The sequence below is a fragment of the Syngnathus scovelli genome, chromosome 8, assembly GCF_024217435.2.
Source record: "Syngnathus scovelli strain Florida chromosome 8, RoL_Ssco_1.2, whole genome shotgun sequence".
Lineage (NCBI taxonomy): Eukaryota > Metazoa > Chordata > Actinopteri > Syngnathiformes > Syngnathidae > Syngnathus > Syngnathus scovelli.
In genome coordinates this window covers 18831090-18844006 of record NC_090854.1, presented here as the reverse complement: position 1 = coordinate 18844006, position 12917 = coordinate 18831090, and the positions used below count along the sequence as shown (strand labels likewise).

General features: G+C 52.3%; 1 protein-coding gene across 13 annotated transcripts in view; it reads right to left on the bottom strand.

Annotated features, from left to right (window-relative positions):
* ttn.2 (titin, tandem duplicate 2) overlaps positions 1 to 12917 on the bottom strand; it is a 163952-nt gene that overhangs the window by 105098 nt on the left and 45937 nt on the right. For 9 of the 13 annotated variants that reach the window (XM_049728281.1, XM_049728286.1, XM_049728282.1 and 6 more), the window contains 27 exons: positions 12589 to 12867; positions 12226 to 12507; positions 11751 to 12029; positions 10894 to 11181; positions 10267 to 10545; positions 9888 to 10169; positions 9469 to 9747; positions 9036 to 9323; positions 8686 to 8976; positions 7828 to 8118; positions 7000 to 7287; positions 6725 to 6829; positions 5701 to 5986; positions 5429 to 5612; positions 5269 to 5349; positions 4856 to 5123; positions 4256 to 4519; positions 3197 to 3406; positions 3031 to 3108; positions 2897 to 2923; positions 2112 to 2168; positions 1595 to 1657; positions 1443 to 1511; positions 1305 to 1367; positions 1181 to 1234; positions 531 to 1064; positions 56 to 424 (listed from right to left, as the gene is read on the bottom strand). In XM_049728281.1, coding sequence (XP_049584238.1) covers positions 56 to 424; positions 531 to 1064; positions 1181 to 1234; positions 1305 to 1367; positions 1443 to 1511; positions 1595 to 1657; positions 2112 to 2168; positions 2897 to 2923; positions 3031 to 3108; positions 3197 to 3406; positions 4256 to 4519; positions 4856 to 5123; positions 5269 to 5349; positions 5429 to 5612; positions 5701 to 5986; positions 6725 to 6829; positions 7000 to 7287; positions 7828 to 8118; positions 8686 to 8976; positions 9036 to 9323; positions 9469 to 9747; positions 9888 to 10169; positions 10267 to 10545; positions 10894 to 11181; positions 11751 to 12029; positions 12226 to 12507; positions 12589 to 12867 — 5838 coding nt within the window. The remainder of the gene's footprint in view (positions 1 to 55; positions 425 to 530; positions 1065 to 1180; positions 1235 to 1304; positions 1368 to 1442; positions 1512 to 1594; positions 1658 to 2111; positions 2169 to 2896; positions 2924 to 3030; positions 3109 to 3196; positions 3407 to 4255; positions 4520 to 4855; positions 5124 to 5268; positions 5350 to 5428; positions 5613 to 5700; positions 5987 to 6724; positions 6830 to 6999; positions 7288 to 7827; positions 8119 to 8685; positions 8977 to 9035; positions 9324 to 9468; positions 9748 to 9887; positions 10170 to 10266; positions 10546 to 10893; positions 11182 to 11750; positions 12030 to 12225; positions 12508 to 12588; positions 12868 to 12917) is intronic. The other 4 variants (XM_049728284.1, XM_049728290.1, XM_049728292.1 and 1 more) reach the window with 1 other exon arrangement.

Below are 12917 nucleotides of genomic sequence, written 5' to 3'. Positions count from 1 at the left end.
CACCACTTTGTGATTCGAGAAGATAAGGGACAGCCCAAGGCTGGAAGATGTCTACCTTTTGTGGAAGGTTCCCTTGGTTCTTTGGCCTTTGGCGGTTCTACTTTGGTCACCGTGGGCTCTGCTACTTCAGCTGTTTTCACCACAGGCTCCAGTTTGGAGGGTTTGGGTGCCTCCACGGGCTTCACTTTAGGCACTTGTGGTATCTCCACGGGCTCTGGTTTGGATGCCACTACAGGCTCAGGTTTAGGAGGTCCAGTTTCGACCACAGGCACTGGTGTGAGTGCTTTGGGCTCCACGACAGGCTCTGCTTTGGCTGGTTTAGATACCGCTACAGGCGCTGGTTCGGGCACCACCACTGGCTCTGCTTTTGGCACTTCAGGTTTGGACTTGATCTGAACAGGTTCTGGTTTTGGCTCCTCGGAGACTTAAAGTGACACGTTTGACACTCAAAGATGAGCTTTCGCTCCAAGAAACGAACACACAGACAAACACATGCACAAAGAACGTCCAGAGAAGAAGGCAGAAAGTACCTTTGGGTGACGGTGCGGTCGGCTTTTTCAACAGCACAGGCTTGCCCTCCGGTTCTGGCTCAGGCTTTGCAACCGGCTTGAGTTTGGGCTCTGGCTCAGGCTTTGCAACCGGCTTGAGTTTGGGCTCTGGCTCTGGCTCAGGCTTTGCAACCGGCTTGAGTTTGGGCTCTGCCAGTTTGACCTTGGGCTCCGGCTCGAGCTCCTGCTTGGGCTTCACCACCGGCTTGAGTTTGGGCGCCGGCTCGGGCTCAGGCTCAGGCTCCGGTTTGGGCTTCACCGCCGGTTTGAGTTTAAGCTTTGGTTCAGGCTCGGGCTCAGGCTCCGCCGCTTTAGGCTTCACCGCCGGTTTGACTTTAAGCTTTGGTTCAGGCTCCTGCTCGGGCTCAGGCTTTGCCACCTGCTTGACTTTAGGCTCCTGCTCGGGCTTTGCCACTTGCTTGACTTTGGGCTCGGGCTCCAGCTCAGGCTTCACCACCGGTTCGACTTCAGGTGGAACCTTTTTAGGCTCTGCCAGTGCTGGAGGCTTGGGATCGTCTTGAGGGTAGGCAACACAGAAATTAGCACAGAAGGGCTCAGAGAGATGTTAGCGACATACGAAGAGGGCAAAGAATAACAAGAGGTGAGAGGCAACCGGAAGCAGGGACAGGTACCTTTCTTTGGCTCCGGCTTCTTTGGTGTCGGGGGCTCTGCGACTGCCTCGGTTTCTTTCGAGACATTTAAGCGCAACATTAGCGACTGATCGCAAAGTCATCATCATAAAAGGGAACAAAGTACCTTCGACCGGGCTGACGACTTTCTTCTTCTTCTCCATTCGAACTTCTTCTGCCACTTTGGTCACTGCGACATGAACACTTGCGTCAGTCGCCTGGTGTCAATGCTAAACCCAGCCATCGGACGCGTCGATCGTCTCACCTTGCAGGCGCACTGCTTCTTCCTCCTCTGCTGCCAGCTCCACTTCCTGTTCCTCCCGGACTTTGGCCACTTGGAAAAAAGGAACATTTAATCAAGTCAGCCAGAAGACGTCAAAGAAGACACGAGTGGGTCTTCTTGGAAGTTTGTGGTACCTTTGGAAAGCACTTCCTCTCTCACTTCCACTTTCTGTCTTTCCACTGCCTCTTGGACACTAACTGCAGGAGAAACATTTTGAAAGGTTCATTTTGAAATCCAGAGGGGACACATCAAGGGCACAAAATGGAAGGACCAGGGGCCAAAAGGTAGGAAGACCCTCTTGTCACTTAAGTCACCAAACAAAAGGTGATGACCAAAGACGACAGATTTCTGACAAACTGCGGGTGGGTCCTCCGTAACAAAAACTAAAATGGTGACCACTATTTCAAGTTGTGTTATAATTCATCACTGGACGTCACTTTTAGTTAGCAGCGTGAAATTTGGGAGGCATGTCTCTCACGAGTAGAGATGCAGCTTTCAAATAGCGGGTCAGGACGCCATCCGAGCGGCCCGACATCAAACGGTTCCCACATCAGGTCTGTTGTTGTCCATAACGCGAAAATAGCCCTTGCGACATAAGGACTCCTCAGCCAGAGCGGGTCACAAATATGCAAATACGGTTTTCAGTCTTACCTTCGACGTCCACCGACGAAGGTGCTTCAGGCTTCTCCACAGGAACATCTTGCACATCTACACAAAAATGCCTTCCTTCATTATCAGTACCTGCATTGCGTGTTCAGAGAGGATTCGTTGGCCAATTACACGAGCGTTCAAAGGTTTGGGCCAACCCAAACAGTCTCCATGAAAACTAACACCATTGCACAAGTGTTTTCTAGGTTTTTCTAATCATCCATTAGCCTTCTACCGCAATTAGCAAACACAATGGAGCATTAGAACACTGGTTTTGGGAGGGAGGGAGGGAGGGAGGGAGGGAGGGAGGGAGGGAGGGAGGGAGGGAGGGAGGGAGGGAGGGACGGCTGCTGCAAATGGGTCTATGTAGATATTGCATTTGCAGCTAGAATAGTCATTTACCACAGCAACAATGTTCCTGATTAGCTTCACGTTATCCTCGCTGGAAAATAATGATTTTTTTTCAAAATAAGAACATTTCTTAGTGACCCTAAACTTTTGAACGGCCGTGCGCTGACAGCATGAGCAAATCATGTCATTATCAGTCATGACAAGCTTGCGTCCATCCCCCAAACTGAGCTCAGGTTCGCCTCCGCCAGCGTGAGGCAATCCCGCTCGGACTCAACGGTCAGCGCATGTCGACCACTGGGGAGCCGAGACGCTAACCGTCGTTGCGGCTAACGCGGCTCTCGTGACTTCAACATGTAGGCTATGCGATTGAGTCCTCGGATCAACTGTGAAAGACGGCTAAAGACCAGGGTGCAGTGTTGCAAAAGGAAAGTACTTACCAAAGGGAACCGTGGCTAATTGGATCTCTGTGAAAAAGGAGGGGCGAAGAAGAAGAAGAAGAAGAAGAAGATGATGATGATGATGTTGTCAAGCCCAACAAGAGTGTCAATCCAAGGGTGATTCAAGGCTGTACCTTTGCCAGACAAATAGAGCTCGGCGCTGCTCTTAGCTTCGCCCCGGGGCTCCAACCTCACAATCACCGAGTACACGCCTACGTGAGAGAAGTCACGGGTCGGCGCTCACGACAAACAGTCCGATGTGCCCGAATGGGGGAGCCGGGCCAGCGCGCGACTACGCACCTTCATCCTCCACGCTCACATTTCGGATGACCATGAAATGTCTCCGGCCCTCACTGCGGAAGTTGTACTTGGGGCTTTCTCTCAGCTCCCAGGTGTCCTTGTACCAGGACACCACCGCGTTGTCGAAGGACACCTCGCACTCAAAGGTGGCAGCCTGACGCTCGTTCACCTCCACGTTGTGGATGCGCTTGGTGAAATGAATTTGCTCAGCTACAATAGACAAAGACGGACGGCGTCGGGTGAGAAGGCGGTGCGAGGCCCGGCGGGCGACAACATCTGCACTGGCTGTCATTTGATGTGGGTGATGCTCTGTGAGAGAGGCTGGCACGGCAGGAGAGTTAGGAGGGATGTCGTTAAGATGGCAGAGAGACGCACTCCAAGAGAGGAACAAGATGAGAACGAAAATGTTGGGAGTGCCGAGTGTGAGTCAACGACAGAGGAGGGATGGCTGGAGTGTTGGAGGGGAGCGCTGTTAGGGTGGCAGACTAACAAAGTACACAACAGCCACGCAGGGGTTGGGACGGCTCAAGGTACCCCTGTTAGGAGTCCAAACGAGGAGATGAGGTGATGACGATGATGATGAGAATGTTTTGTGAGAGGTTAGCAGGGGAGCAGCACTGGAGCGGGTGGTAGACTGACAGATTCCAGGTGACTCAACACCCTTCAAAATAACCCAACTTGGATCATAAATTGGAGCGATCCACGACTTCTTGGGTTGTTTTACACAAAAAAACAACAACAAATTGTTGCGTTGGTCATACAATGGTCAAATTGACCCAACTTCCTGGTTCAGTCCAATTTTTAACCCAGGGTGTAGTAGGGACCCATGTTAGGGTGACAACTGACCAAGAGTCCAAGAAGGGGGACAAGCAAGGGGGTGGGTGATATGAGAGCCAGATGACCAGTTAAGGAGGAAGGAGGCCTTCCCCAGGAAGTCGAGAAGTCAATGAGAAGAACAAGTTTGGGATTAGTCATGGAGACGACGATGATGATGATGATGGGGTGGTCAGAAGAGGTTAGTGAAGGATCATTCAGAAGGTTTTTGGACTAGGTACCAACCTTCCACCCAAAGGTCCGAAGAGGACTGCAGGTTCAGGTACCTGCAGGTGTACCGGCCCTGGTCTTCGGGTTTCAAGTCTTTGATATGAAGCTTCTGCAGCTTGTGTTTGACTTCGGACTTGAACCTGCCACCCTTGGTGTCTAACAGCTGGCCATTCTTAAACCACTGCACTTCCACATTGGGGATGGACAACTGACAAGTCAACGTACATGACTGGCCTTCCTTACCCGACATGTCCTGAAGGTGTGTCTCCACCACAGCCTCTGGAAGAATCAAGAACATGGAGGCTTGGGTCAGGACTACGAACTCCAACCCCAGACGATGGACTATGAACATGAACTGTGGCAACAGAGCATGTACGATAGACTGCGTCTCTGAACAAGCTCTGTAGCTGTAGGCCATGTACTCTGGACTATGATAAATGGACTTTGGCCTACTGACTAGGCACTATTGACTATGGTCTGTGGATTAAGCTCTATACACTGTAGGAATATGAACAGTTGACTACATCCTATGAGCAATGGGCTACATGGACTGTGAGCTGTTGACAGGACTGACCATCTGGCCTACTGGTCATAATGATGTTTTGCAAAACTAACCAGTGACGTTGAGCTTGGCGCTGGAAATATGAGGTCCGCACACCACCCGGTAGTTGCCCTGGTCTGCGAGTTGGCACCCCTTAATTTTCAGCAGGTGGCACTCTCCACTCACGCTGATGTGGTACTTGTCGTCGGTGTCCAATTTCTGCGTGCCCTTGTACCAGGACAGCATGATTTCGGGGTAGTTGATTTTCACCTCACAATCAAACAGAGCCTCCTCGTCAACGAGAACAGACTGGTCGCAGATGTCTTTCACCACGGTTACGGGCTAAGGGACGGACAAGAAGACGTTTAAGACATAGGTTTGGGAACTATGGACTGAGCACAGATATCCTTCGGGAAGTGGCTCCTTAAAGTGCTTCTCCGAGACAAACGAGACATTTGGAGCCTTCAACTGAGACACGTTTGCCGACCTCTGTGCGCTCCATCCTCATCTGCAGGTCGGCCACCAGCCTGGCCATGTCCTCGTCCTCCCTGGGTCCACGCTCAATTTCCTGTCAAGCACAGGGGCCGGAATTAGCACTTCTGCGCGGACCGAGCCGCCAATGACGGCACGCGGGAGACCTATCTTACTTGTCGACCAGTTTCTTCAGCCTTCTCTTGCTTGAGCTGCTCAATGGCCTGGAGGAGACCCCGGTAGTCAGTGATGCCATACATGCGGGCATATTTCTCGTACTCCTTGGGATCCACGTTTCTCAGCAGCTCGACAATGTCGATGTCCTGCTCCGCCTCGGGACTCTTCTGCTTGGACGGCGTTCTGAAAAGGCAAAGAAGATTCGAGTTGAAGCACTGGCATTATTTGAAGAGATGGGGGCTGCTGCGCCACCGCCAGCCCACGGACTGACTTCTTGAGCTTAGCTCTCAGGTCTCCCTCGAGCTGGGCGGCCGTCTTTTTCTCATCTACGTGGAGGTCGGCGGGGCACTCGATCTCGCCGTGCTTGTTGGAGGCCACGCAGCGGTACTGGCCCGAATCAGACTTGGTCACCTCCCGGATCTCCAGTTTGGACTCCCGACCCTTCTGCTCGATGGAGATGCGGCCGCCCTGGGTCAGCTGCCTCCACTTGCCCTTCATCCACTTGACGCTGGGGATGGGCTCCCCGCCCACCTTGGCAATGAAGGTGGCCGTGCCCTCTGCAAGTGACACCGTAGGGTCTCTGGATTATTTCGAATCCATCAAGTTCAGGAAGGTTCTTGTCATGACTGTGATTGATTGTAAATCTTGCGCTGTTAAAGTTAAAGTCCCAATGATCATCGTCACACACAATTCTGGGTGTGGTGACATTTGTCCTCTGCATTTAACCCATCCCCATGTGATTTTGATCCATCCCCTGGGGAAGAGGGGAGCAGTGAGCAGCAGCGGTGCCGCGCTCGGTAATCATTTGGTGATCTAACCCCCCAATTCCAACCCTTAATGCTGAGTGCCAAGCAGGGAGGCAATGGGTCCCATTTTTATAGTCTTTGTTATGACCCCGGCCGGGGTTTGAACCCACAACCTTCCAGTCTCAGGGCGGACACTCTACTACTAGGCCACTGAGCTGGTGCATCTGCAAGTGCTGATCTTTGCAATGCGGTCTCAGTGTTAAGAGTTATTGTGTTATTTGTATGGCGCAAGGTGTAGGGTATTGTTATATTTTCTAGGTTGTAAACCTCATCGCAATCGATCGGTAGATCTCAAACTTTGTGTCGGCCAATCACAAGCCGTGATACTTATTGACCAAGCACGGGATAGATCAAACCTCCCCAGGGATTTTTCCAAGTTCCCTAACCGTAATTTAAAATAAAACCAAACACAAAAATCCAGTCTCTTGCAATGTCCTGGCCCTGAGAGAGGAAGAAAATGTTGGTGAGGGACGGGGACGGGTGTCTCACTCTCAGTGACGTGCATGCCCTTGGGCTCCTGGATGAAGAAGAGCTGATCCAGCTTCTTGGTGGCAGCAACTTCAGCCGCCAGGTCAGTAGGCGCGGCTTCTTTTTCTTCAACGACAAAAACGACAAGATAAATGTTAAGACCAGACAAGAGTGACAATGGGTTGCCGGAGGCTCTGTCTATTATCCTTGACGGTCGGTGACTTGCTCGTGTTGTCCAACAGAGATTGCAATTATCTACAGAGTATTTCTTTGAAGCTTTTCTTTTTTTCTTTTACCCTTGACGGTGACTTTAGCGCGGCACAGCTCACTGCCAGCGTCATTAGTAGCCTTGCAGATGTAGTCGCCGGCGTCATGACGGGTCGCCGCGCCGATCTCTAAGCAGGCCGTCCCGTCGGAGAAGGTGACGCGACAGGTCGTGGACGGCGCCACTTCTTTTCGGTCTTTCATCCATTGGATCCGGAGAGGAGGTGAGCCGTGGACGTGGCAGCGCAGACTCAGACGCTCTCCCTCAGACACGGACATGGCCTTCAGTGGTACGTCAAACACTGGGGCAGACTTTCCCTCTGCGAGGGACGGTGGGTGGCGGAAGGGCGTACACGTTAGCTGGAGTGCTAGCCAACACATTTTATTAGCAATGAATGCCAACAACGCTCAATCATTTGCCATGCGATTAAGCAGCCTAAAAAAACTACTCCCATACCAGGATTGTTAGTACTACTAATTGGCCAAACCAGGATTTCAGGCCTGCTTGCTGCGAGCTACTGGCAGCTCACAGTCTACTCCAGGGGTGGGCAATTCTGGTCCTCGAGGGCCGGCGTCCTGCATGTTTTCTATGTCACCCTGTTGCAACACACCTGATTCAAATGGTCAGATAATTAGCAAGGTCTGGAGAAGCTGGATAACAATCCTGATCATTTGAATCAGGTGTGTTGCAGCAGGGAGACCTATAAAACATGCAGGACACCGGCCCTCGAGGACCAGAATTGCCCACCCCTGGAAAGGGGAAGCATATTGGTAGTAAAACATGAGCAATGTTATGTAACAAACATATCAATGACACTGCTGGTAACATGTCCTATTTTTTGTGGCGAGGGCTAACTGACCTGAGATTTTAAGGGTGACGCCACACTCCGCCTTTCCTGCCTCATTGGTCGCTTGGCAGCTATATTTTCCGCTGTGCTCACGTCGGCTCTTCTTGATGCATAGCACAGCCACGTTGCTCTTAAAGCTCAAGTCGTAATCGTCAGAGTCTGCGATGCCGGCGCCGTCCTTAAGCCAAAGGACGGACATGGGCTGGGATCCAGACACCCGGGCCTCCATCTTGACCAGGCGACCCTCAGTGTCCTCCAATTCCTCAGATGGCTTTTTGGTGAATATTGGAGGGTTCTTACGCTCTAGGGATAAGACAAGAACACCCGTGGAGATTAAAACCAGAGGGATGGGATGAGACGAGACACACAAAGTTTAGGACCGTGCACAGACTACGGCAGAAGAATACAAAGACTGTGGAGGTAAGAAAAAAGACCAGGGATGTGGGATAGAACAGCAAGCCCAGGGGGACGAGATGCAAAGACAACTGAATCAAGATACAACGGCCGGGGGGCCAGGACAAGATCAGGGGGGGAAAAAACACAGGGATTGAGACCTGAGGGATGTGACGCAAAGACCAAGGGGGGTAGGCACAAACAGCTCTAAGGGACAAAATTACCAGATTATGAGACATACAGACAAGGGGAGCAGGACTGAACGACAAAGTGGCTGATACACACAAAGACAAGCGTGGGTTGGAGATGAAGATCAGGGGGCTTCAATAGCAATACCCGGAGAATGGGATAAAAAAATAAAATAAATAAATAAATAAACAATATGATGGGAAGATGAAGGTGGGCTGGGACCAGAAACACAAGGACAAGGGGTTTGGGGATACAAAGACCAGGGTGACATCACACAATGACAAACACCTTTGACTGTGACATCACAGAAGCAGAAGTCCTTCCCGACATCGTTGGCAGCATGGCAGGAGTATCTTCCCGTGTCTGCTTTGTCGGTCTTGAGGATAATGAGCTGGGCGGTGTTATCCTCCATGCGGATCCTGTAGTTCCCGCCACTCCGGATGTCCTTGTGGTCCTTAGACCAGGTCACCTTCATGGGTGTCGAGCCAGTCAGGTGACACTCCAGCTCTACGCCATCACCCACCATCACAGCCTGCGTCGCCGACAACTTCCTGTCAAAGGCTGGTGGATACCGCGGCTCTGCGGAGAGAGGATTTGAACTGGTACTTGTTTTTTTTAAGATATTTCCTGGCACTGACCTTGCAGGGTGAGCTTAGCTCTGCACGATGCGGAGCCAACGCTGTTGGTGGCCACGCAGGCGTATTCTCCGGCGTGCCTCATCTGGCTGCGGTTAATGGTAAGCGTGGCTGTGTTGTCGTGGTAGAGCACCGTAAAGTCATCCCCGTCCCGCACCGGCTCGCCATCCTTCAGCCAAGCAACGTCCAGAGGGGATGAGCCGGCCACGCGGCACTCGAAACAGACCGTAGATCCCAAGGTTTGCTGGAGGCTCACGATCTTCTTGGGGAAGCTCGGCGGAGTCTTAGCCTCTGAGGAAGGAAGAGGAGCATCAGTCAGCGAAGACACACCCGTTGTAGTGTTTGAAAAGTATTGATGTAACTTCTGAGAAGTACTAAATCACAGAGATGGCCCTTTCTGATTGGTGGTATTTGTTTGAGGAGCATCAGTCCTGACCTTGCACGCTGAGGCGACACGTGGAGGCGGCCATCCCGATCTTGCTCTCGGCCTTGCAGGTGTACTCCCCCATGTCGACCTTGGTGGCTTTGCTGAGTTTGAGGCAGGCCACGCCTTTGCTGTACTCCAGTCTGCAGGCGGCGCTGGAGCGCACTTTGCCATCGCCCTTAAACCAGGACACTTTGATCTCGGGGGTGCCCGCCACGTGACATTTGAGGCAGACGGGGTCGCCGGACGTGACCTCCATGGACTCCAGGGGCTCCAGGAAGTACGGCGGCTCTGCAGGAAGGAGACAAAGGTGGCGACAAAGTCAAGACCCTTGTGCCTCCAATTTGGGGGCTCTGGAGTCCCAGGGTACGGGTGGGTTTTCTCCGGGAAAACTGGCTGGACAATAAAAATTTGAGAATTCGTGCACACACCCAGGACGGTGACGGTGGCCTCGCATTCATCTTTGCCGGCATCGTTGGCCACGCGGCAGGTGTACTTTCCGGCGGCATCCTTGTCGTCTGTGCTCAGACATTCCAGGATGCAGGCGCTCTCCGTAGTGCTCAGGTTGTATTTGTACGACGCAAACACCGGTTGCTCGTCCTTGAACCAGCTCACCGAGATCTCGGGCGTCCCTGAGTACGTACACTCCAGCCTCAGAGGTTTACCTTTCTCCACAGACACATCCTTCAGCTTCTTCACGAACAAAGCTGGCTCTGGAAGAGGCACGTCGGCGGATGGCGGGTGTCAGTCACAACCCGGTGAGCCACGATCAGATGTAAGGTGAACCAAAATAGACAGGCGGGCCCTAACCTTTGAGCAGCAGGTTGACGGGGCAGCTGTCCTTGCCCACGTCGTTGATGACCTGGCACGTGTACTCTCCGGCGTGACTCCTATCCACCCGGGAGAGCTGCATGAGGACCTGGTTGTCCTTCAGCGAGAAGTCGCAGTCCCGCCCAGCCTCCAGCTCCTTGGCACCCCTGAACCACTTCACCCAGAGAGGGACGCTGCCCTTTACGATGGCCGAGAAGATAACGTCCGAGCCCGGCGTCGCCTCGACCGGCTGTGGCGGAACCGCGAAAGACGGCGGCTCTGTGAACAGGAACAAGTCACAATGACAGTCAATAGAGCGAAGGAATTATTGCTCCGTTTTTTTGTGGTTTTGTCACAAAATCCTAAATTCGGAATAACAAAGCAAGTCACGATTGATACAATATAGCCATTCCACTTGCGGAGTTATGGACAAAAATTATGAGAGCCCCCTTGTAACTTCAGTTTCTTGCTCATTTTCTTGCCGGCTGCAACTAAAGGTACATTAGATGATGGCAGCAAATGGACTGAGCCGTTTTCATTGCGTGTTTTCTCGATACTGGCCACAAAGCTCTTGCGACACTAGCATCAGGCATTGCACTAGCAAAACCTCTCAAAGACTCTGCTTACCTTTGACGTCCAAGGTGGCACTGGTTTCGCTGGTTCCCGCTTCATTGACCGCCTTACACCTGTATCGTCCCGAGTCGGACAGCTTGAGGCTCGGTAGCCTCAGGGTGCAGTTGTTGTCGCCGAAGGAGATGCCGTAGGCGGGCCCACTGTGAAGCTCCTCGTCATCTCGGTACCAGGAAATGGTGAAAGGGGTCGAACCCGACACCTTACACTCCATCTCGACGGTTTGGCCCACCACCGTGTTACAGTCCTTGAGTTTTCTCGTGAAAGAAGGCGGGATGATTTTGTCTGTCGGGCGGAAAGATGGCACAAAGGTGGAATAGCCAAATGTCACGCTTTGTCTCTCCATTTGCTGCAAGAGTCAAAAAGAAGGCCCGGAACTAGGTAGCGGATATACAAACAACTCTCCATCCGACGCGAGCTGAAACGTCAGAAGGAAGCGACATGTTGTTAGTCACGTCAATGTTGTACAGAGGCTGAGATCAACCGGAGTCAAATTCCTTGCTTGGCATGCACAAACCTGGCCAATAAAGCTGATTCTGATTCGGACACAGGTGCACCGCTTCGTCTCAAAATATGACAACAAAGACACGGGTGGATGCAAACATGTCTTTTGCAAAATCAAACCTCAAAGGCACAGGCAGTTGCCATGACACATCAAAGAAAGCAACAAAGGTGTCGATAGACCGGACTTCCTTCAGTCATGTAATGAAAACGCCCCAGACAGCGGCAAGGGCATATAGTGACGCAAAATTCCTTGCGAAAGGTCATAGAGGGCCACACAAGGCAATATAAACACAGAGGTCCGTTGGCAAAAAAAAAAAAAAAAAAACTCGAAAGAGAAAAGTGTCACCAACCTAAGACAGTGAGATTAATTTTGCTCAGGTCCTTCCCGACCTCGTTGGTAATTTGAAAGGTGTACTCTCCGGAATCCAGTTTCTCCGCTGCCAGCACGTTCAGGCTGGAGATCATGCGGGAAAAGGAAATGTTGTACTTCCTGCCGGAGGCCAGCTCCATTCCATCCTTGAACCACTTGGGCACCAGCTCTGGGGTGCCGCACACTTTGACTTCCAGGGCAGCGATGTCGCCGGCTGTCACGCTCAGAGCGTCAGGCTTATCCACGATCTTGGCAGGTTCTGGAAGTGACATACACGGATGTTTAAAACCGCGCCCGCTTGGGGAAGGAAGGAAGGAAGGAAGGAAGGAAGGAAGGAAGGAAGGAAGGAAGGAAGGAAGGAAGGAAGGAAGGAAGGAAGGAAGGAAGGAAGGAAGGAAGGAAGGAAGGAAGGAAGGAACACTAGAAGAGAAAGCGAGAATTATTGGGTTGCCAACCTAAAACAGTCAAGTTTGCAAAGCACTCTGTACTCCCAGCGTCATTGCACAGCTGGCACGTGTACCGGCCCGCTGCAGCCGCATCAGCCGCAAAAATTTTGAGAGACGCTCGCTGGTTCTCAAAGCGGATTTTTCTGTTGTCGCCGTCCCGGAGAATGTGGTCCTTGCCCAGAAGCCAGGACACGGCGATTGGTTCGGAGCCTCTGACGGTGGCCACAAGGTTCACCTCTTGTCCCAGAACCACCGTCGCATTGGACAGTTTCTCCACGAAGGACGGAGGCTCTGGAGGAGACCGAGATACCAGTCAGCGGCGAGAAGGAATCCAAGCCAGGTTCCGCACGCGATGCTTTGAAGTCCACTGACCTCTGAGTTTAACTGACGCCTGGCCGGTGTCGCTGCCTACAGGGTTTGATGCCTTGCACTCGTAGCACCCGGCGTCAGCCGGTTCAATCTCCATGATGTGCAGCGTGGCCGAGCTGCCCTCACTCAACATCTTGTACTTTCTGCTCTCCATCAGAGGCTTGCCCTCCTTGAACCAGGCCATCTGGAAGGGGGCTGTGCCGCTCATCTCGAAGTACAGACTCACATCCTTCCCTTTCAGCCCTTCTACCGGTTCAGGTACTCGAATGAATGATGGCGGGTCTACGGGAACACCAGCACATCATTCATTGCAAAGGCATACGAGACCTGCA